The 25,631-nt window shown below is 37.5% G+C and overlaps 1 protein-coding gene across 1 annotated transcript in view; it reads right to left on the bottom strand.

Moving 5' to 3' along the window:
• The window catches only part of COL25A1 (collagen type XXV alpha 1 chain), a 322,972-nt gene that overhangs the window by 135,610 nt on the left and 161,731 nt on the right, over positions 1-25,631 (bottom strand). The window contains exons 3-4 of the mRNA XM_075149759.1: positions 23,787-23,831; positions 21,675-21,682 (exon numbers count right to left, since the gene is read on the bottom strand). Coding sequence (XP_075005860.1) covers positions 21,675-21,682; positions 23,787-23,831 — 53 coding nt within the window. The remainder of the gene's footprint in view (positions 1-21,674; positions 21,683-23,786; positions 23,832-25,631) is intronic.

The raw sequence follows: 25,631 nt of genomic DNA on the forward strand, positions 1-25,631 counted from the left end.
ACCCAGCTATTTACTTAGCACTAACTACATATCTAATAACCCTAATATGGACAGAGATAACACATGGCAGGAAGGGGATTATGAGTGCCATTTAGGTCTGGTTTTGTGAAAAGTAGCTTCCACCCTCAAGAATACTCTAAATATAATGTTTCTCAAATAAAGATATAGTCAGATTTTGAACTCTCCCAAAATTGGTTGTTTTCCATTTAAGCAGTATCTTTTTACATATGGGTTACTCTGGAGGTAAATATTTTAAGGATTCTAGGGGTTATTGTTAGAAATTGAGTATGTAAGCAAATGCATCAGAAACCTTTAGTGTTCCTATCAAAAAGATAGCCAGTATTATTACTTTAGGCAGCTTTACTGCAATATTAGTTTCTTCAAAAAATTCTGAGACAAAAGCGAAGATAAGAAAAGATATCACTACTGTGTGATAAAAGAATCTTCTAAGGAAAGGAAAAGAGGAAGATATGGATTATCTTCTTACTCTTAACTTCTCCACTCATCCTTCAGTGATCCTTTTCATTTAAGGAATACTCATCAGAAGACTGAGTTGTGAAGCAGGAGATACATAAACAGAAAATAGACATAATTTCTTCTTTATAAACTGCAGACCACCCTCTATCTAAAGGAAGTTTTTTTGGTTTTTGTTTTTGAATAAAACAGATTGGCATATTTTAACAGTGCGTAATTTTGGTAGGTTTATATTCATTGGAATGTGTGGAAACACGTTCTCTGTGGACAGAATGAGGAAAAATTTTGACATTGCAAATTACTCCAATTCTAGTTTTGTGTATAAATAAATTACAAGTAGGCCAATTATCATCTCCAAATCCGTAATGATTTCTCAAACTTTGATGACTCATTGTTTTTCCTGATTATTCGGTGTGAAATCAAGTATTTTGGAAAAAATTCTCTCTCCCAATGCAGACCATAGGTGTCTGAAATGCTCTGCATACACAAATTAATACAGAAACATCTGTATCTCTGAGAGAAAGAGATGAATACAGAACACTGAACAGAGCCCCAGTAACACCATACTAGATTGCGTTTCAATTTCCTGGAACTTATTTCATGGCACAAATAAGTGGCCGAGGTTATTTCAACATTTCTGATGGCCAGTGTTGGCCCAATAAATAAAGCTAGTGAGACATAACAATGCCATAGCTGAAGTTGGCAGCATACAAGTATTTTCTGGACTCAGTTTGTAATGCACTGAATTAAAAGTGAGTTTTCACACTGACTTTAATAAGAGTGTGATTTGTCACTCAGTTGTCCAAAAAAAAAAAACCAAAACCCAACCACCAACACATTTTAAGATATTTTTAAAAAATCTTTTAGATCACACATTTGGCAGTTTTAAGATATACTGATTTAGACTGTCATAGCAGCATTTCAGAATTCAGAAACTCTTATCTGATTAAATCATGTGACTAAATTATTCCACATTTCTAAACAATCTACAGTAAGCTCAATTGTTAAATGGTTACTTGCAGCTGCCTGAAATCTCTTATGGCTATACATACACAATAGGAGATTCAGAAGAAAGCAGGAATCTAGCTTTACAGCAGCTCTATGAGCTGCATGCCAGTTACTATGTCAGACTGAGTTTAAAAATACATATGTGGAAATAAAAAAAGAAAATCTGCCTCAAATAGTAGGTTTGCAGATCATCCCCACTAAGTTCAGGTAAGGTGTAAGATGACACATTGCCTTTTCAAATCACTTATTTTAGTTCAAGACTGATAGAAGTTAAAAACGCACAACTGCCAGGTTTCCTCATCATGACACCATTAAAATGATGGATCTCCATGTCTGCCTTTTTCTTTCCTTTGGTTAATTACAAGTTTATCAAGGCTGACTTTAATTAGATATAATATAGTATTCCTAGCAAGGGTATATAATTCCTAGCAAGTCTGATGAGATTTCTTTTTAGTGAAGTTTTGTTTTAGAGCTTATGTGGACAATGAGTATGATAAGCTCGTCAGCTAGTTAAATTTCTCCTACTGATGAAACATTATTTGTTCTTTTTCAATGACTGGAAATGATTGCTGTTAAGAGCAATGTGAGCGAACAGCCCAGGTACAGAAGTCACTTGCTCCAAGCCTAGGAGGAAAAAAGTGCACTAAATCAACCTGCAACAAGTCTCTCTGGCCAGCAGTCAGGACATTACTGAAGAAAACCCCCAATAATCCACATCATTTGGGCTAGAGAAAACTCTACTGTGAAAAGAATGAACTACAAGAGTACAGGAAAGATGAACCTGCTGTCTAAATCCCCTTTAACACCAAAAGCAAAATTACTGACAAAGACAAATGAAACACTACAAGGCTCTTTCAAAGAAGTCCATTTCAGAATTTCCTGAATTCTTCCCTCAAGCAGTTCATATTAGCTACTACCTGAGACACAAAACTCAGCTAGATGGAACATCACCTGGAGATTGCAAAGTATAAATATTTTCTAAGGTAGGAATTTAGAGTTTTAAATGAAGTTTTTTTAAAACAATGACAAAATTCACAGCACTGTTAGGCTGCTTGATCTTCTTGACCAGCAATTTATGGGTCCCGTCTGAACTGCTAGGCGTTTATCTCATTCAGCCTTCAGAAACAACATCTTGCTTCTCCCAGACTCATTCAAAATACTGATGCAAAATTAATCATTCAAGATTTGAACTACAACTCCTCCCCAATACACCACACTGGTTTTATTTCAATGGAAAAACTACATTCAGTTAAAAAAAAAAAAAAAGAAAGAAAGAAAAAAGTGCTTTCTTAAGTCCTTAATAGCCTCATTCTGTAATTCTAGGAACCTCTCATTTGGTTGCAAGCCATTTATTAACTCTCTCGTCAAATGCTCCTACAAAATTGCCTTTATCAAGCCAACAAGGATCTCAAAGCATACCCTGGAAGCATAGAAGAGACTCAGAAGCAAAGTCCTGATAAAACCTGAAGAATGAAGAATAGCAGCACCATGATTAAGGCTCCAGACTACACCTCCATCAGCCAGAAAAGCTACACCATGCCTGGACTAGGCTGTCAGTATTGAGACTTCAGTTCATGAGCATAAAGGTAATCAGAAGTTATTCCAATTTATATTTTAAACCACCTGAAAAGTGTAGTGCCTTCAGTACTGAGAAATATGCAGCATGCACATGTAAAGCAATAAGCCAATGCTAATAGTAAGCTGCCAAACAGAACTGGCAGGAATCTTACACATATTTTGCTGTTCTTGTTACAGAAAGGAAAACGTTTGCATTTTTTCATACTTTTTAGTTTCTTCGAATTTTAAGAAACAAAAGGACATGCAAACTGAAGCTATGAATTTCATGGAGTGGCTCTAGTGTCCACGTTAGCCTAAATTAGATGATGGAAACATCAATAACGGAACAAGATGGAAGACAAGGGACAGTTTTAAAGATTCCAAAATAAACCAGAAATGCCAGGTACAGTCTCCAAAACTTTTCCTTGGAGCAACATCACTCTATTACAAGACTTCTAACTGGGAGCCCTACATGCAGTCTGAATACTCTAATAGCTCCTTTGCAATTATAAGATGGACTGGTTATGTCCAGAAGTAAGCAATTTGGAGAAAGAAAAATTGTTCAGAGTTTGCCTATTCAGAGAGTGGTTGAACTACAAAAAAAGCGTAGCATATGGTAACAATAAGGGAGTACAAAGAGTTCTATGCAAGAAAAATTATAGTCACAGCTTTTCAAAAGCATATTTCACAGCTGAAAAATAATTGCCGAGATACTTTTTATTTTTATAGTTTACGCAGGAATTCTGACAGGCAGTTTCTTGTGGTGCAGATGCATTTTTAAGTATCTGAGCACTATGACTGCTCTTCCTGCTGAAATATATATGTAAAAATCCATGAGAAAGAACTGGGCAGATCTAAGTTGGAACGAACTCTTCTAAAAGACTGTAGGCAGACATCCTTCTTTTATCATGGCCAACATTGCACACATCGCATGTATATAGGAAAAAAGGGCCAAATATGACTGTGAACCCCAAACTGCAAAGCACCTTTGTTGTCTTCATACATCAGGCTAGCAAGAAGATTATTTCCAGACAGACACTGTTTTTCTCCTTGTAACCTATACATCTCATCAGCATCTGCAACATTTGTATGGTCATATCTGTATGACAAATTACTGCAAAGGGAAGCTACTGTTGACCCCAGAAAGAGTAAGAGCAACATATAATTCCCCATTCAAGTTATAGTAAAGAACGGATCATGTGGACTCTGTTGTGTTTTGGTTCATTTTGAACTACTTATTTACCACTGACTAACTAACATTGTTTACTATAGACTAAAACTCCAAGTATGAAATACCTAAGTGATACTCAGATACTTCTTCAGGAGGAAAAATAAGAAGAAAGTTGTAAAATGAACCTGCCTAATCTTGGCAAAACATATATGGTACATTGAGTTGAGAAACAGCACATTGTAATTGCCTGCTCTTAAAAAATGAACTGTACTAAAATTGTGATCTTAAAGTGCTTACCCCCATATGCTTCACCCATCCATAAAAACAGTCTTGTGAAGGGTTGCAGAACTATGTGTTTTCATAAAAATACTTTATTATGCTACTGAATTCCAGCATAGCGTAACAAGTACTTGAACATGGGGAACATGCACACAGACCAGAGAGCTACATTCTACCTAAAAGTTCTTGTTTCTCCTGAAGAAATTGAAACTCCTGTAACCATAAATAGAAAGCACATGGCTAATTCATCAACGCCAACATCACTGTGTGAATATATTTGATGTGGTTAGTGCCATGTTGATGAGAAAACAATAAACTGTGAAAAATGTCACTTCTCAAAAATTAGCTGGCTAGCAGTCAGCAGGAGATAAATTGTTGCAACAGCCGTGGCATGATGACTTTGATGAATTAGATTTTTGTTCTCCTGGAATAATTCTGAAGAATCTGTCTCCTCACACCACCATGGAAGTGAATCCATTTGCTCACTGAATCCCTACTATAAAGACAATCTTTCTTGTTATCTGTGTTTTGATGGCTTTACTGAATATGAAAAAAATCCATTTAACTTCTTTCAGTCAATCTCTTCTTTTGTTTCTACAAATCTTCTCTTCTCAGGGAGAATGAGGTCCATTACGGAAAAATAAAAATACAGTCTTTTGGTAAATATCGCAGTATGATAGAGAACTAACCTTCAGAGGCCAATTTTTGACCTTCCCTAGGTGGAACCATCAGCTGTGGAAGATTAACAAAACTCAAGAGCAGGTATGTAAATCAATTTTTGCTCCATTAGGAGAGAAGATGCTAACCATCACACTCCTTTTATCTGCCTATAGAGGCGCGTATTTTGAATGGGGCTCCCAGGGAATTAAGGAAAAGATATGGCTGCCACAGGGATACTTCCTTTTTGACTTACAACAAAGGAGATCAATCAGAGTGGATACATCTCCACAAAAGAGGAGAAGAGAACAGTTACAAAGGGTTTAAAAGAGAACAAAACTAAAAGCCAAGGTACTGAAGTGTTTATAAATAAACACATAGATAAAAACTCCAAACTCTTTCGACTATCACGTGGTAAAAGAAAGCTTTGTTTGAACAATCCCAGGCTAACCAAACTGCCAATGTTCATACCTAGTCCTAGTCCATAAATGCAGTATTTCCATCTGGGATACACATATGAAAACAAAACTTGTGCAGATGCATTGCATTAAAACTTAAACTCCAGAGCAGGTGCTTTCAGCTATGCACTGCCATATGTGCTTAAATACTGGAATATAAAATTCTGCACATGCAAGCCCATTCAGATACTTCTGCCATGTATCTACCAGATTTAAAAGGCACAAATATACATGCAGCTAATTTAAAGACACTACTGTTGTCTTAAACACACTATAACCTACATCATTCATTAAAAGTTGATGGTGCTGCATACAACTCTGTCCCCTCCAAAATGACTTGGAAGCAGTAAATTCTCAAAAAGCATAAATCATTACGGAAAAACTATATGAAGCACACTTTAAAAGACTATTTCATTCCAGGAAATAAAGCAGAATTCAGGGATGCACCACAACCTTTTTCATTCTTTCTTCCTGAAATGTTTCCTCATACAGTTTTTAATGATGCACCACCTGTTCAATTTCCCCTGTTCAATGAAAAGAGGGATGCAGAATCATAGAATCATTTAGATTGGAGAAGACCTTTAAGATTGTCAAGTCCAACCGTAAACCTAACACTGCCAAGTCCACCACTAAACCATGTCCTTAAGTGCCACATCTACATGTCTTTTAAATACCTCCAAGGATGGTGACTCAACCACTTCCCCTGGGCAGCCTGTTCCAATGCTTCCCTTTTGGTGAAGAAATTTTTCCTAATATCCAATTTAAAGCTCCCCTAGCACAACTTGAAGCTGTTTCCTCTCATCCTATCACTTGTTAGTTGGGAAAAGGGTCCGACACCCACCTCGCTACAACCTCCTTCCAGGAAGTCGTAGAGAATGATAAGGTCTCCCCTCAGCTTCCTTTTCTCCAGACTAAACAACCCCAGTAGCATGTAGCAACGTAGTAGGACATAGCAATAAAAGAATTTGTATTTTAAGAAAGGATTATTTCTAGTCCTTGAAGAAAAATTTTCACATAAATCTTACCATGATCAATACCAAAACTTGGTTTCTAGAAGGAATTTCTATTAGTGTGACTATGAAAAAAAAATCAGTAAGCACGTAATAATGACGATTATAAATCACATAAAGTGCTCAGAGAGGCATATAGCATCTTTATTTGCAAGTCTGTGCTTTTAATAGTTATATTATTTTAACTGGGGAGCTGAATGCTACCTCATTTCCTGCCTTAATGTCCTGTTCCACTGACCTCAGACCTAATGGCCTTTCAAGCAAAACACTAGACACTGCAATTTAAACCCAAAGTGTAACTCGTGGAAGTTCATGACAAGGTTGAAAGTAGCAGGTTGACCCATTCACAAGAGTGTGGAGGATGAGGAAGAGAAGCAGGAGGAGAAGGTGCGTATTCTTTATTGTAGGTCCAGGTGTAACTCATGCCTGGAAGATGACACTTAATAGTATCTGGATAGGACATAATGTTTGAGATAGGATAACCTTTCTATTGGTGCCAGTATTTTTAAAAGAGATTATTGGCAATACTTAATAACTTTCTGCTTTTCAGTATTTCACTCAAGAGCAAACATCAGAGGGGTTAAAGAGGGGGAAAATGCTGAGCCTTACATAAAAAAAAAAAAAAAGTGTTCTCAGAAGTAAGCAGATTCTTGAAAGAGTAGATGCAACACCATATTGGCTGCCAAAAGATTTGAGGGACCTAGAAACCATATTGCTTGGTAAGGAAATGGAGCAAAAGACAGAGGAGGAAGAAAAGAAACTCAGTCAAGAATGAGTGAATACAATAAAGCAGCCGTGAAGGAGAAAGCCTGGAGCCATATGTTCACCAGCTAGATGGAGTGTCTAAAGGAAATTTTGGGTTGCTCATAACAGCGGCTACTGAGAGGATGCTGGAAGAATCTTATTATTTTAATTCAGAGTCTCAGCAGCAATGCTGCTTCAAACTACTTCTGCCGTTCTTTCTTTTTTTGTAGGTGAAAGGATATACAGGCCTAACTTCTAAACAACTTCTCCTGACAATTCTTTTTCTTTTATGGCAAATTCCATTTATGTATTTTTGAAATTTATGTGAAAAGAAGCAGAATTTTTTTTGTGGGTTTGGGATTTTGTGGGGTTTTTTTCTTTTTTTCCACATTGGAGAACAAAAGTTCATCTCTACAAAATCTTCCTATTGAGTTGGTGCCTGCTTTCCCCCTCAAGCTATTTAGGAAAACCTACGAAGTTTCTCCATACTCATACATCTGCTTTTTGAAGCTTGCCTGTCTAGAAACAAATTCAGAGATTTTTCTACTTTGACTCTGAAATCCCCTTTTAACTCCAAATAGAGCCAGTGTCTCATTGCACAGTCAGAAAGAAGTCTTCCCTTCTTCCTTGACAACTGCTGTACAAACAGAAACAAGCAAACTCAACCAACGAAACATTTAACCAAGGAAACAAAAGTTACTGAAATCAGATCGACCTACAGTATAGAAACACGGGCTACCCCCCCAGCCAGGAAAATCTGCAAATCCAAGTATTTCATACCTGTGCCTTTCTGAGCCATACATTAGCAAATCATACTCTCCTCTCATTTGTTTTCTAATTTTAGTCAAATTACACAAGTTAAATTGAAGTTCGCCAGAGCTGAACAGGTGAATCCAAAAACAGAATATAGTTCAGTGAAACAGCTTTTAAAACCCTAAAGCATTTACCAATCTCATTAGTCCATTTAATCTCAAAATCTCTAGACTATTCTTTTAAGTTTTGTGGATCCACACATGAACACATCCAAATAAAATATTTTCATTACTTTCTTCTGACATAATTTGTTTTCAAGATTATAAAAGGATTTTTGCAGAAGCTGGTGACAGCATGAAGAACAAAAATGTGTTTCTTTGCATTCCCATCTAGGGAGAAACAATTTGTATGTGATGGCAATACCAGATTACACTTTACACACCCTAAGGGCAGAGACCTAAAATGAGAGATCTCCCTATCGTATGCAGAGTGGATTAAAAAAAAATCAGGATAATTGATCCACACAGCTGGAAGTGGAAACATTGAGGTCATTTTCTCTTCAGAGACTGGCTAATCAATCAGACTACCTGAACAAAAACCACAGGCCTCACTGAGGAGGAGTATTCCTCTTAAAAAAAGGAACCTACACTTGCACTTTCGCAATGACTAGGAGTGCAAATACTACGTTATGCATGACAAAAGTTACTGAACTGCTTTATGTTGCTCTTGGTGCTTTTGGAGCACTTTCTTTCAACTTTCACTCTCACCTATGGAAAACTACCATTGTTAATATCACCCTCTGAAAATAACCACAAGTGGCAAACTAAGATTATTCCAACTGCTGGAGGTCAAAAACTCAGTATAGATGTCTAATAGTACTGAACTAAAACATGAATTTGAATGTAAGCCTTAAAGTATAGTGATACAACTTCTGTTTCACAAAAATCTGTGTATTGAGAAATAAAGAACTTCCTTAGCACCCACAATCTGCCTCTTAATTTTTTCTCCACATAGGTACCAATTCCACTTTGCCCTCTCATAGTAAGCAGTACTTATTTTGGGGATTGCTTCTCTGAGTAAGTGCTGTTCAGCATGAACAAACGCAGAAGAACCTACTCTTACCTTTGCTAATCTTAGTTGCAATTGATCTGGTAAAATGAGAAACCGTTACAGAAAGAATAGTGTGACTTTTTACAATTGCCAATTTTTTCCTGCTTTTACTTCACTTGCTAAGAATTCCAGCCTTCCAAGCAGGAGCAAACAGCAGTTCATTTTGGTAAGAATATCATGTAGCAGCAAGAAACCGATTTCTACAGTAAAAACTTAATATTCTTTTCAACTGATGAGTGCTCATGTGCGTGATTGTTCTTCATCATGCTCCTTTTGTGAGGCAAAGCAGCAAAATTCCTCTTGTTTATACTGGGAATAGCTACTGTGAACACGTACAAAATAGTCCGAAAAGAATTCTTAACTCAATGGTCCTCTATTAGACTACCAGTACTATGCAGATCTCAATATTAGCAAAAATAATAAATGTTAATTGCTTTACCTTAAGCCAAAAGGAGGGGAAAAAAAAAAGAACCACTTTGTGAGGGTGATTTATGATCTGTATCCTACATAGCCACAGAAAAAACTTCCAATTGGCATTCCACACTGCTTGTATAAATCTTTCCTACCAGACAAATATGTGTGCTTTCAGAAACTGCTTTAACTAATCTTGATTTCGATATGCACACATGTAGCTGAGAAAACGAAAACAAGGGCAGTCCAAAAACACCCTAGTATTTTCCTTGTGATGCAAGAGGCAAGATGCACACTAAATGTGCCCATCCCAAAGATCCCCAGGAATGGAGAAAAAGTGCTTTAAGGCTTTGTTCTACCAGCTAACTTCTGGCATTAAAAAAGAAACCCAAAAACACAGAGCTGAGAACCTTATTAGCTTGACAAACGCTAGCCAAATAATTTCTGGTGTAATTACCAGATGATGCTAAGCAGTGTGGGGCCCACTACAGGCATATGAAAGAACTTTTTGATTCCCAGTAGGGACAAAGTTCCTCATTCAGCTTTATAAGAAGAACCAGTTCAGGTGCCTGCCTGCTCCAGATGTTCCCCCCCTCATATCGCCTCTCTCATAAATGGGAACAGCCTTCGAGAAAACACTTCAACCCTGCTCTTTCTGGAAATCACAGAAGCCAGCCACCTAGTCTAGCGATTTAGGAACAAATTTCTTCAATGAAGTTTTACACCCCTTGACCTCAGCTAGGATTAACAATTAAACTCCCACATAGGAATATTCATCTGGGAGCTGTATGGATAGTAAAGTTTTCCATATCTTTCAGCTATATCATAAGTCCGAATGAAAAATCCAGCCTGCAAGAAAACGACTCATGATGTCTGCAACCCTCCTTCAAGGTGAAGGAATCGATGATTTAAGAATTCTTATAGAATAGTTTGGGATTTCCCTTCCCATTTGTGACAGATATAAATAGTAATTAAATACAGGATTTCTACTGTAAGTGATTTAACGTTTTCTTTGAATCCCAAAACTTCTTGTGAGAAAGTGCCAGTTCAGGCAAATTGTAAGAGGCATTTTTAACTATCACTGGATACTCACTCTACATCCACGTGCAATTGTCAAACACAAATTGAGAAACAAGACCTAGAATTACAATTTCTATCTGTGCATATATTGGGAAAACATTTGGAACACAACATTTTTCTACAAAGTAGTTTGTTTCATACAGCAAGCTATTTCTGTTAACTGGAGAATTACATCATGCATTGTGAGGAAATGACTGGGAAATTTCAAGTGGCATGCCCAAAGAAAGGCAAGTATGGATGATCTTAGGTACAGTTCAAGCATTAATTATGTCTGCCAAAGCATACATGTGAAAATCAGAACTATAGCTTTCTGCATGCCACCTGCTTAGCTGCCAAGCTGAACTCAGTAGAGTAGCCTAGAGAGACCAGAAATTTATGTATACTGTCAAAAAAATGTCAAACCAGCTTAATTCCTTTCTCTACCTATCCATGCTTTATTATGAAAGAGGAGAGGGTAATTTTTAAAGCTGCAGAGGAAAATACTGAAAAAAAAACATTTAATTGCTAAATTACACCTGTCCTATCTATCTACCATGAGCTATAATCCTGCATTAATCTGATAGATATATGGGGTTGTATCATTGTGAACGGACATCAACTGTGAGTTTAATCCACGCTAGCCCACAGCATCCTAGCATAGCCTAGCATTATGTGCTTCGTTCTCACCACACGCTGACATCTACAAAATGCCATGCAGAGATGTGGATTTTGCAATAAAGGAGTTCTCTGTCCATGCATCTGGGATGGAAATTGCTAGTTTAAACAAGGGTCTTGGAAGATCCAGCATATGGTAACAATTGTATGAATTACTAATGATACATTGAGGTTATCTATTATAATTTTGTTTTATTATTCTACTAATTTTTTACATCCTTATTTGTAATGTTATGTATAAATAAAATAATATATAAAATAATTTAGAAAGTTTAATGAGTTTAAACCAGAACTCTGCCTACTATGTAGGCAGGCATTTCTTAAGTCACCACCTGAAGTTTCTACTTTAGTTTATCTATGGCAATTTCTTTTTATAATTGCAAGTGAGGAAAAGGGTAGAAATATCCTCTTATATTGCTGGCTTTTGCAGATGAGGCAGTTGTTACCTCACTATCACAGTCACAGATATGGAATAGCTTGGGGCACTCTGAGCATCCTCCAGGGACCTGCAGGAATAAACACTGCCTTCTCTTACTTATGCACTCAGCATTACATGAATGTAGCAGATGAAAGCATTTAGCCCATGGTTCATTCAAAATAAAAACTGGCTTATAAGAAGCTAATAAACATGTTCTGATGTGTAGCTTCAATTATCATTGACACAAAATTAATAGCAACTGTAAGCTTAAGAGGTCTCAAATTAAAAAGATGAATTGTGTTACATATTATTTATAGATTCGAAGGTCATAAAAAACATTATCATATTAATGTGACTGACATCATTACAAAGGCCACAGTTATTACTCAGCCAGCCATGTGAATTTAGAGACTCTCCCACAATTTTTAAGAAAAACTGGACGTTTATTTGCTGAGTATTATTAGTATGTCCTCAGCTGCAGTATTTTTTTAAAAGATTACCACTTTCTTACAGCCGCCTTCTGGTTCTCATGGCACAGAAATACTACATAGTTAACCTGCTTAGCAGCAAGTGTGTGTTGAGCCTGTTTAAACTGAAGTGTGTATTTAGGAACTGTGTAACTGTTGTGGATTCTGTTATTGTATTATTGATTCCGATTCACAGTGTTGTGATTGTTAGGAAGATTTTTGAGGTGCCATTGAAGTTTTCTAGGAACAGACAATTCGACACAACTTGCCACTATAGGCCTATTAATGAGTCCTACAGGATGGCAACAACTGCAAGCAAAAAAGGTGTAACTCACTTTTTTACAGAGTGGACTTTATCTGTTGCCTATCTGAATATTAACTGCCAGAATGCAATTTTTGATACTGCAGTTAAAAACTGCAATCAGGACCATATCTATGGTTTGATATCAAGGCAAAATTTGTACTTAAGCAAGTGACCCACTGCTGGTTGACCTTTGTTCAAGGCTCAGATCACATAACGCAGGTTGACTTGAAAAAGTTCATACTAGTATCCATCACTCTGAGCGATCAATTCCAGCAGCTACAGCTACCATTGAGTGCTGGACTTGACAGATGTATCCATGGAAAAGACTGAAAGCATCCTTTGCCTACAGCTGTAGAAAGCTGGCTTAACTTCATGTGTGAGAGTGGAACTGTATGCCATACCTCCCCAACTCTTCCTCCTGCAGTTGCTGGCCCGACTACAATAGAGAAGCCCAGCTCCTGTTACAAGCTTCTGTGACAGGAGTGTAGCACCCGTCTACAGCATGCAAAGAAGTTTAAGGACTGGCTGTGACAGATTAGTATTACACCCCATGTGAGGTGAAGTACGTTCTTGGAAGACTCACTTAACAAATGGCTTGTATGCAGAGTTCTGGTGAACCATGGCAAGACTATTTGGAGTTCCAATTTGCTGCCGTGAATGTATTAATAGAAAGTGGGTATGGGAAATAAGAAAAAAATGGTCTAAGGACTTAATTTATACTCATCCTGAGTAGTCACTCATTTTCTGCTGAATCTAAAGCATTGGCATCAGCTGGCAACTTTTTGGAAAAATGGGCAAGGAGTACACGGTTACGAATAAAGAAATCTGTGAACCCAGTAACCTTTTGAGATGGACGGCTGACCACCTGTATCTCTTTGAAGAAAGCAGAGGATTCTCTTAGCTCCCTGAGAACAAGCAAGAAGTTTGATGCAGATGGATCAACTGAAAACCTCATGTCTCCAAGCCAATCACTTCTGCCAGGACTAAAAATAAGGATAAAGTACATAAAACTGAGAAAACACACACTAAGATCACAGTACAAAGAAGCTTTTGAGATTCCAGATGTTTTGAATTTTCTGTGTATTTAAAAAGAAAAAAAAAAATTAAAACCTGAAATTGTTATCAAATGCTTCACTACCAAACCTGAAATTTATTGCAAAAGTTTTGCTGGTATATGTTTAAGATGTTACTTTGGTCAAACGCCAAAAATAAAAGGTGGTCTGCGAAGACACCTGTTGAGAAAAATAAATGGTGTAGAGTGGGAAACTTCTATAGGATCATCAAGGCAAATCCTCAGGGTAAGGTCAGGAACCGACATAGCCGCTCCTTGAGCTTAGACATTTATATTTTACTACAACTGTGAAAAAGAGGAGACCTGACCAGCTACTGGAAATACCACAGCTGTTGCAGAAGTGCTTAATACTGCCACAGGCTGTGCTTAATCACAGATGAAAACCTCTCAATCTTTGGTCATTTCTTCTCTTTTGATTATTCCAGTTATGTTGGTTTCAAAGCAACTGAGCTGCCATAGTATCCGAGGTTGAAAAACTTGCATTTGGATGGGATTAATTTTACATATTATATGCTTTATTTACACTAAAAAATAACAACAGAATAAAGACTACTAGATACATCTGAACTGACACAAAAAGACCAGCCAACACCCACCCTTTTTTTGGTACACTTGCACATCAAATCTGTTAAATGGGAGAAAATAAGTGTTGCAAAGCAATTCTTTTATTCTTTTTTTTAGCAACACTAACAGAGAAGAAATAAACTGGAAAAGCAGACATCCCACAGGACACCCTAATTAGAAAACTTTATGCATCAATTGTATTTCATTTCTTATGCTAGAAATCGATCTATGTCACTTAGTTTTAAAGAATATATAAAATACCTCCAAAATCAAACTGGTACTCCCTTAAGTCTGTAGATGGCCTGGAATCTCCTATGCAAATTCTCCCAGAAACAAGGTCGGTTCCAAACCTCGGTCATAGCCAAATTACTGAAATGTTATACCCACAGCTTGTACTTCCAATCATTGGCAGCTCCTGTAAGATATTGGTCCTCATACCTCATGCACAGATGAGAAACGTTCTCCGAGACTTGTGCTCTCTGATGATGTGCATGGAATTGGAGGCAGAAACAAGAGGAAGAAAACCTCCCATGCAGGTAGGCCTCCTGCTGCTGACTCACAATAGCACTGGGTTTTCTCATTTTTAAACAAACACATACATAATATACCTGAGAATATACAGTACCTTTTCGGAAGTTGTTGCTGATACAGAAACACTTGCCCCAAGCACCCACATCACTGTTTCTGTTTGGTTTTGCAACTGCTTTATGCTTCTTAAAAATGAACAGGTGGAAGAAGAGCCAGATTTCATGGTTGCTTAATGCAGGCAAATACAAAGAAGCCCTCAAACGTAGCCTTGCCTGGTTGCTGCGCGGAATGACGAGTGAAAGCTCAATGCTTTGCCCTACACAAAGATGCTCTTTCCAAACTGCACAGGAAGTTTACCCCATATAATTACACATGAGTTTCATGATATGAAAGGAAGGATGGAGAAAGGAAGAGGGAAGGGTCTGTGCTACACTGCTACTTATTAAACATTTGCCTACACAGCCCCAGTCTCTAACTGGGGACCTAGCAGAAAATGAAATACGAAGCACCATCAAAGACAAAGCAACACAGCAGGACAATAAAATGCCTTTTTCCAATTTCTCACAACAGTAGTTTTCATGTTGTTCCAAACCAGGCCTATTTCTTCAAACTCAAACCCCTCACAGCCCTTCTTTGTTCTACCTGGAATTCTCTTTGCCTTTAGTAATACAGGAACCGAAAGGGGGGTGAGGGGGAATCAGAGTCTTCTAACAGCAACGTGAAACTCTTTACGTATTGGGATAACAGCTTGTCTTATGGTATATTGGGACACGTTTTTATGGGTGCAAAAATCAGAAGTGTGATGATAAAGACATTTTCTAAGCTAGAAAGAATGATAACAGGCTAAAGAATAATTGAAATTCTCTTCCTGCAGTCCTAAGCTTTGCCAGTTTGTTATCGTCACCATTCAGAGGTAAGTAAATCTTTCAAGAGCTAGGAAAATTTTAAATGAAATGACAGGTGAAATTGCAAAGATCTACATTTCAGTTTTGAGCAAGTGATGATATTTTAACAGTTATAGGAGAACAATCTCCAATTTAGACACATCCTTTTCTGTAAAAGAGGAATCTGTCTACATTTCTTGAAGATGAAACAAGGATGCTAGTAGAAATGGGATTTAATACAAGGCACGTGGTCACCTGGAGAAGCCATAACACTCCACAGCTCCTAAAGGTCTTGTAAATGCATCAGGTGCTCTGCAGACTGTCTCACGGAAAGATGTAGGAGAAATTTCCCCAATCCCCTCTTTTATGTAGCAATACTATATGGGCATCTTCATATTCTGACACTTTATTCTGAGGATAATGCAGCTTTACCACCACATATGCAACAACTTCCAGGCTGATTTACTTGGATGTTGAGCTTGATCTGTACCCTAACTTGGGAGAAGGGGTAGGAAAAATTTTCTCTGTCTGCTTCAGTTTTTCAATGGAAAACAGTAAATAACTTCTACCCATTCAACCAGCTTGTAAGATTCTTTTTCCCCTGCAGAGCACTATATGGTTTGTGTATTTGGCCTCCTCACTGCATTCACAAGCTGCTGTTTTTGTTCTTTTTTTTGGGGGGGGGGGGGTGTTGTTTTTTTTCCAAGCTCTAGCATTATTTCTGAAGTGTCATTGTCATACAAAACCCCTGCAACAAATGCCTGTGTTCTCATTCTCTAATGTTTATGCATTCTCTTGTTCTCTTTTATTTAAGATGTGATAGCCTATTTCCATTTTAAACTGAAGTTCGAAGAGTTACAACTCTGAATTTGGTCACTCTCTGTTATACAAAGCTCTTAATAAGAAAAAAAAGGATCTGTACCAGTGTACACTTTTTATAGTATTCATGGTGCCTTACATAATAACCAATTAATCATGGTCTTATAAACAATAACTGTATTACTCATTAGCAGTAAGGCCAGCTTATTTTTTTGATTTTTGATATTACATCTCCCCAGGAACTTAGATTTCTCACTGTAATTCCTTGTACTGTTATTATTATTGTTTCTTAAGGTACCTTTAAAATTAGAATGAACTCAGACAATGAAAACTTAAGTCTCGGAGAAAATAGCCACTAGCTTTTGTGAGATTGCAACGTTATGCTTTCGCCCATGGAGCAGAGAGCTTTTTTAGGTTATATGTGGCAGATATACATCACTATCCTCACAGAATATCCTATAAAATCCAATAAAGATTAAAGCAATAAGGTTTCCACAGGAGTTAAATAGGACTCTAGAGAAATAACTTTAAACACTAATAGCCTTTTCATTGAGCCCTACAGGACTGTATAAGTACTTTTAAAGTGCATTGCACTTGCTGTTACATATTCCCCATTCAAAGCAGGAGGATATGGCTGTAACTGAACAGGTCGAAACAGCCAGCCAAGTGACAACTTTCAATAACCAAAGCCAAATTCTATTCCCAGTCATTTTCAAGCCGGAAGGAGTGTTCAATCAGTGCTAAGCCCGACTGAAGGCACACGTTTGCCTGTGCACGCACGGATGGCTGCACGCATGCACAGGAATGCATTCAGGCTAAAGTTTGCCCATAATAATGCCACTGTTAGACCAGCCATTTCAATAACATGGCTTCCAAGAACCTTTTTTGTCTTCAGATCCCACAAAAAATCTCTTCAAGAAAACAGCTGGACCAGGACAAAGAACTGGCCCTTCAGGCTCTAAAGAAAATTATATTTTTAAACCATCCCCTTGGAGCCTTCAAAACATGCGTGAGTCCATCACTAATACATTCACTCATTTTCTCAACTTACATGTTAGGCCAAGAAATTAAATCTATGAGGCTTTTGTGCTTTGCACAACATAAACTTTACCTTGTGTGTTAAGGTCACTAACTGGAATGAGGGACACCAAAGACATTTAATTTCCACAGAAGTCATGACCTAAAAGCCTAAGGGCTGGTTTGTTGTCACTGTGGGTCTCTCTTTTTCTAAATCCCAATCTTTGTATATAGAGCTCACAGCTGGATGATGACTAAAAAAGGGTTTTTAGCCATCTTTTCACTCCATCTTCTCCTCCACACACTTGTGCACTCACCTACGCAGATTAAGCACTAGAAGGGAAATGGGAATGTGTACTCTGAAACCTGATAATGGTTTCAGTATATCCAAGCAGGTTTCTTGATACTAATGAGCGATTCCTCACCAGCTGACTTTCAACAACTCGTAATAGGAAAGACAGGCATTGGATGATGTTTCATTGGTAACATTTCTCAGTAAACTCTGCAACTACAGAAGATGCCCAAAGAAAAGCATTGAAATGGGTTGCATAAAAAGAAGCGTGACCAGCAGGTCAAGGGAGGTGATTCTCTCCTCTACTCTGCTCTCGTGAGATCCCACCTGAAGTACTGTGTCCAGCTCTGGAGCCCCCAGCAAAAGACAGACATGAACCTGTTAGAGCAGGTCCAGAGGAGGGCCACGAAAATGATCAGAGCAATGGAACACCTCTTCTGTGAAGAAAGGCTGAGAGAGTTGGGGTTGTTCAGCCTGGAGAAGAGAAGGCTCTGGGGAGACCTTACTGCAGCCTTTCAATATATCAAGGGGGCTCATAAGAAAGATGGAGAGATTTTTTTTTTTTTTTTTTTTTTTTACCAAGGCCTGTAGTGACGGGACAAGGTGCAATGATTTTAAACTAAAAGAGGGTAGGTTTAGAATGGACATAAGGAAGAAATTTTTACGATGAGGGTGAGACACTGGCACAGGTTGCCCAGAGAGGTGGTAGATGCCCCGTCCCTGGAAACATTCAAGGTCAGGTTGGATGGGACTTTATGATCTAGTTGAAGATGTCCCTGCCCATGACAGTTGGTTGGGCTAGATGGTCTATAAACGTCTTTTCCAACACAAACCATTCTGAGATTCTATGATTCTATGAAATTGTCCTCTACCTGTAGGTGTTCAAGGTATGCAACTTACATCTATCGACAGAACATTTTAAAAATTCACTGAAAAATTAGGCATCTTTTATATGAATACACAGGCAAATCAGTGTGGGAGCGTCCTCCATGCTATGCTATCAAGTGCTCAAAGTAAGATCATTATCATACTTCAATAGTCACTATGTTGTGCATATGTATTGTCTCTGAAATGCATCCACTAACGCATTTTGTCACTTGGTTTCTAATATACAGGTGACAGTAGGCATATACTTCTTTCCTTGAATGGGACACTACAGTCAGCTTGCCTGAGTACTTGAAAGAAATATATTATTAACAGATTTTCAAAAGATGCATTATTTCATATATTATTATTTTCAGGCAATGAATCCTAAAGATACGAATGAAACTGACAGAAAATTACTCCGAGATAGACAATGCAGCCAACTGCTAGGTCCTCTGTAACAGCATTTTACTTTGGTCAAAATGCGTTGAACGAAGCAGTCAAAAGAAACAGGACACAGTGAAAAGAAAGGACTTAGAGGTTCATATGGCAATTGTACAGCTTTCTGATATGGAAAACTGAGATGCAGTATCCTGATAAAGAATTTTTTCAAATTAGAGTAAAAAAATAATTTTGTATGCAAGATTGCAGAAGCTCAACACAAAATATGTACAATGTCAAACAATATGTGCATTGCATTTATGCATTGTAAACACTCAGGTTCTTTTTAAAAACTTCTTAAAGTTTTTTTTTTTTTTGCCTTTTTTTTTTTTTAAAGGAAAGTCCTACATTTTGTAGGCATCTGAGAAACAGAAAAAAGATCTTTTTGGCAGTAATAAAGCAAAACCAAAATACAGCAACATGATTTTAGAGTAATATAAGCTATCATAAACATATGATGAGTTACCGGATAGCCATTTCGCCCTGGTAGACCCTGGTTGAATGAGATGAAATGGTATGACACACATTAACAACACAGTCATGACATATGACATAACAAACATGCAGAGTACGTTACTGGCAAATTATAATTTGCATATCTATTAATTTTTTATATGTGATGACATTACAACAAATATGAAATAGGTACTACACAATGAAGAAATGAGGCTTTGGCAATGGAAATTATGTGTTTTAACTAAAATAAACATTCTAATTAAAAGGCTACTGGCTACTTTGGATGCTCACTGAAATTCCTTTTGTTATGAAGAGAATTATCCATGTAGACTGAGGGGCAATATGTGGTGAAAAGAAAAAAAAGTTTCGTTGCCTAGGCAGTAAAGTATTAGATACACAGGCTACCACTAGAACATAGGTGCCAAAGAAGAAATTTGAGAATGCTATGACAGATCATAAAAAAAAAAATTGAAAGCCCCGGCCCTTGACTGTTATCACATGTGACACTCTGTAGTCATGTACAAGGAAAATAAACAGAGCACTGCAGTAGCCTTTGAAAAAACAACATACACCTAATTCCATGCAGTGCTATGTGGGCTATACAAATATTTGCTGTTTTAAATGAAAACAATTACCACAGTCTCCCAAGTGAAAACAATAACTGAGTTCACAACAGTTGCCCCTAGCCAAACTGTAAGTATCTATGAAAATCAAAAAGTGAATTAGGAACAGAAATTACATTTTTAAATGCCTTGTAGCAATTTAAACCCTTACTACCTGTCAGCAAGATGAAGTCTTACAAGTTTTGAATATGAAATTTTGAATTTTAAGTCAGATACATCTTATAATTATTCAGTCTTGGGAGCTATTTCAGGTTTGTGTTAATATTACCATGATCTAGACTTTTTTTTTTTTTTAAATGGACCTATACTAAAACAGCAGGGAGCTGAAGTTAAAGACATTCATAACAAGTCACATAGTGAACTCTTGCCACAATGTCTTGCTACGGGAAAATCACTTGTATCATGATTTATGGTTGTTCTTTGTGTTTCATGGGAAGACTGCAAAAGAAATTGGGGAAGCCAGTGTTTCTTTCAAAGAAACAGCACCATTATGCATTAAGCCTGGCTTTTCATTGATGGCTTGTTAAATGAATTTGCCACTATGAACTGCTGGGCATATGGTCAAAATCTTTCAAAGATAAGTAGTATCACTGCTCAGTACATACAGTTTACAGTAAAATCATTATGTCACAGCAGAAATTCAACATATTAATTCACTATTCTCAAATATGCATGTAGCATAGAATAGACAGATAATCTGATCTTGCAAATATTGTGGAAATGCTATATCTATCAACTTTATCTATCAAAGAAAAAAAAATAATTAGAAGTCTGCAAACTCTGTAAAAGAAATACTGTTTTAATGGTCACACTTTTAGACCATATGGTGCACATGGATGGCATGACAAATACAAATGTTTGAGATATATGTGTTTAATCCTGTTCTTCAAGTCAGACTTTTGACATACCCTGGGAATATACAACAAAGCAAACAAACAAAAAAAACCCAACCAAAACCCAAAACAACCATAAAACCCTAGAAGAGATAAACTGTTTTCTTACAAATAGGATTAGCACAAGATTCAATCAATTTACTGAACCAAATAGTATTATTTAATATTCACTTTACACAAGCACTTACTGGCTTCAGTAACAATTACACTGCAACGAGCTGAACAGCCTGTATACCTCCAAAGAACAAGGAGCCTGTACCCCAAGATTTTTTGATAGCTGCAGAGGAAGTTACTACCCAGCAAAAGGCAGAGTGACCGAGTCTGGACTTAAGATAGCATACTCGCACATTTTTATACTGCAGTAAAATACCTGTTATCGAGTCATAAGCAAAACGAACATAACATACTTACATGGAATTGTGATCCAAACTGCTATCTGGAGCGCTGAATATAAAGCTTTATTGTTTTAGAGACTTTTTTCTTAAGGAACTTTCTGATTAAATTATTCAGCTCCAAGATAATTATTGAGTGTTTACACTGTATAAGTATAAATATCAAAATTCCCTCTTGATGATACATGATCATTTTATCATGGTGATAACTTAACAGGATCTAACAGATTTCTCCCTGATTCTGGAAGAACCAACAATGTATCACTGTACTTACAGGAGGTCCTGTGGGGTGGGGGAGAGGGAAAGGAGGTAAAAAAAAAAGAGAAAAAAAGAATATGTAAGTTTATGAAGTTATTAAAGACAGACACATATGTAGGAAGCCAAGCACAAGGCCTCAGGATTGTAACTGAGCAACACTGCTAACACACAGTATACATTTTCCATGTTCAAATACTTTTTAGCTTTGGTTGTGCTTTGCAACTTGTAAACATGGCTAATGCCTTAATGCATGCGCTTACCTTACCAATTCTTCAATTACAGTCATGCAATCTTATGCAAGTTGCTTCTCCATCCATTTCCATGCAATTTCATGCCCGTCCAAAAATACCAGCCATGGACTACAATTCATTTTGTCAGACTCCACATAAAGCACATGTAACCACATCACCAGTTTCAGTCAGCCACGCAGTTGGCGTTTGATCATAGCTTGGCTGCAAAATTGCCCAAAGTACCCTTGGCATTTAACCTTGGCATCTCGTCAAGACATACGTGCACCGGCATCTTCCAGCCTTCCAGCTTTGCCTATGAGGGGAGGTTTCAGTGGCCACCTGACAGTGCTGAACTTTCTTTTCATCACCTTCCTTTCTCAAGGCACACATATAAATTGCTCCCTATTAAAATGTCACACTTTGTGAAGTGCTATTTGCACATTTTTTCAATTATTTAGACTCAAAGACTTTTGTATAGCAGTTCTTGGAAACATTATCAAAGGGCCACAAATCAAATCTGCTATTTCAGTCTTATTAAGTTGAGCAGCTGCAGCTCCCAAATCAATGGCATTTCATTAAGCTTTTATGCCTCTCTCTAATTTCTGAATAAAGTGAAGTGCAAAAGGAGTATAAAACAGCAGCAGCTGTACTTTGAGATTGCTTTTAATATTGACAGCCTTTTGGTTTTAACAGTGCAATTTTATTGCCCAGTAACTAAAGCAATTTCTTTATCCTGGTAAACATTCTTAAACAGCATTTTAAGGTACAGGTCTGTTTTTAAATGAGAGAGATCAATTTCCTTTGTTAATAGTTTAATATGTGTTTATTTCAGATGTAAAATGAATTGACAAGCATCCTGCAAGGTAATTGCCAGGATCATTTGTAAGACAATCTTCAACCATAGAACTTCCTTCTGTATCATAGCATTTTTCTCTGAAGTAAATACTAATCCAACACTGAGTGGAAACACGCAGGTGATTTATATTAACCTTTGACAGGGCTTGGCTTCAGTTTTGTGATGCAGAAAAACATGGAAATAGTTTTTAAGACCCAGATAAATGATCGTTTACAGAGATAAGAAAGCCTACATAAGATTCACAGAGGTCAAGTTGATTGGAAGATTTTCCTAACTGGCAGATTAGACGAGACAGCCAAGGAGATTAGAAATGCTCATTTTCTCCTGCATCGCCTCCAGAAAGTTCAACCTTTATGAAAGACTCAATCCCGCAAGGTAATCAACAGTTCCAGTTCCCCTGAATGTCAGCAGGAAGAGGTGCTCAGCACCTCATAACATTGTCTCAAATGACATTTCATGCTCCACACCAACAGCAGGATTCTCTCAACAGCAACCTCGCTGCTATAGGGTAATGAACCAACAAATGTTTTTCTGATTTCCCTAAGAACTTAATTGCTACTCATTTCTAGTAAACAACAATTTCTCTCATACAGAGTAGTCTACTTATCACATTATTTCCCTGAGTACTGACATTCTTAACATAAGGAATTTTATTTCCTTATAAGATTGTTCATCTCAAACCAAGGGGGCCTGATGCAACACTGACTCATATTACTCCACCCACTGACTTACATGGAGTTATTCTAACTTGCACAAGTGTGAGAAGACACCAAAATGGTTTGACAATTACCAATGCGTTACCAATAGTACCATGTCAAGCATTATGAAATGTGCCTACAAATTAATGACACCCAAGACTAGAAAACGATCTAGAAGGCCACCAGGTATATGCCAAGGGTCACAAATTTTTACCAGAGAAGTTTCGGAACTCTCTTTCAGAGCACACAAGCAATAAAACTAAAAATGAAGGCATGCTGGGTACGCATCCTCACAAAAACACAGACATCAAATAACGATGGATCTTATGAAATGGAAAACTTACCAGTCTCTCCTCTTCTGCCCCGCTTACCTCTTTTCCCCGGAGGACCTAAAAAGAAGATGGTGGGTTGTAACTTTTTTCCTTGAAATTATATGTAGAATATAATTTTTGTTTGGATGAAAGGGCATTAAACAGATGCATTACATGGAGCCCAGGAGTGAAAGATAACCAGAATAAGATTCAGGAAGTTGAAGATAAAATTGACAGCTATATCACGCATTACAGGTTCTCAGAAAAAAGGCTGGGAGAAACTGCAGAGGTCATCCAGTTCATCCCTCTTCTTCTTTCTCAAGGAAAAAAACACAGCTAAATTATTACTGCAACTACCACAGGCATTTTTCCCCCAGTATTTCACTGTTCTGACAAGTGGAACATTTTTCTTTATGTCCAACTTGCTGCCCTGAAGCCCATCAATTCTTGTGCTTTCCACCAGGAACCCCAGAGGAGAAATTGTTTGTTTCCTTCCCTCAAAAAAAGTCTGTATTCCTCAGAATTGCTACACCATTCCTCCAATCTTCTTAAACCAAACATCACGGGGCATTAAATTTCATCCAGTTATTCCTGTATGAAACTCAAAGATTAGCATTTATTTATAACCGCAAATCCTCCGGAAAAAGCATCCGGCCTCCATCTGAAAACATCCAAGAGATGAAGAAACCATCACCTGGCTCACCATCCCCCAAACACTAACAACAGCATATGTGATGTTAGACACTGTCTAAGGTGCTTTGCTTCCAGTTTGTATCTGTTAGCCATAACACATCGGCTTAGTCCCTGTGTGCTTTTTGCTAAGGAATCCTTTACTACTCATTGTCCTTTCTCTACAAATATTTACATACCATCGTCAGTGTCTTCTGACACCTCTAAAGAAAAAATAAAATCATTTTTGTCCCTCATCTCTGCACTCCAACCTTCAACATCCTTTCTAAACCGCAGACATCAGCACAACATTCTTCCTCGCTTCCTGACGACCTTGACACATTGTCCCTGAAAATGCAAGGGAAGTACACTTGCACTTCTGCTTGTACAGCTCGGAGGAGAGGCAGCAGCTGTGGTGGTGACACAGAGTACTGAAACGCCGCTGCTCTGAAGAGAGAACCACAGGTGGGACTCTCAAAGCTGCTGAAGAGAGGCAAGCGCACGGTTGGAATTTCCAAAAGCAGCGACGCATGCAGGAGCACAAGAACCTCTGCTGTGGCTGTATCTCACTGTTTGTAATAGATATTAGGTGCACAGGTGTTTTTGTGCAAATAGCTAAGCAACTGTCTGCTACTTTAAACAGCTACAAGATTTTACAAATCATCTGAACGATCATCCCATAGCTTTTAAATGCATACGAATGCCAAATCTTACTTGCATTCTACATTTGGCTTAAAAGACTAAGATGCTGAAAAGAAACATCAGTGATACAATTCCAATATATATGCGAAATAGCATTAGTTTGCCAGGGAAAAGAAAGAATATTGATTTAAAAAAAAAAAAAAAGAAAAAGAAAAAGAAAAAAAAGAGGAGCAGCTCTCGCCTTGAAGGTAGAGAGGTTTATTCCTATCTCACTAAAATCCTTCTTTCTTGTTCTGTTTTAATAATTACAGTAGTGGCATAATGCAACACAAGTTTAAGACAACAACATTATGCAAAGCAAGAATGGCATAGGATATTCATTATCAACGGCATACTTAACAAGAATATTTTGTTATTATATGCTGAAAAATAGCAAAAGTGTCACTTCAGTGTAGAGAACCTTGCAACTTCCTCCTGAAACACTCCAGCCTCTGCAAGAGATATCTATGGAAACTTCTTACACAGGAAACGGCATGTTACAACACGTAAGTTTCTATACACATATAC

Source organism: Calonectris borealis, chromosome 4 (genome assembly GCF_964195595.1).
Source record: "Calonectris borealis chromosome 4, bCalBor7.hap1.2, whole genome shotgun sequence".
Taxonomy (NCBI): domain Eukaryota; kingdom Metazoa; phylum Chordata; class Aves; order Procellariiformes; family Procellariidae; genus Calonectris; species Calonectris borealis.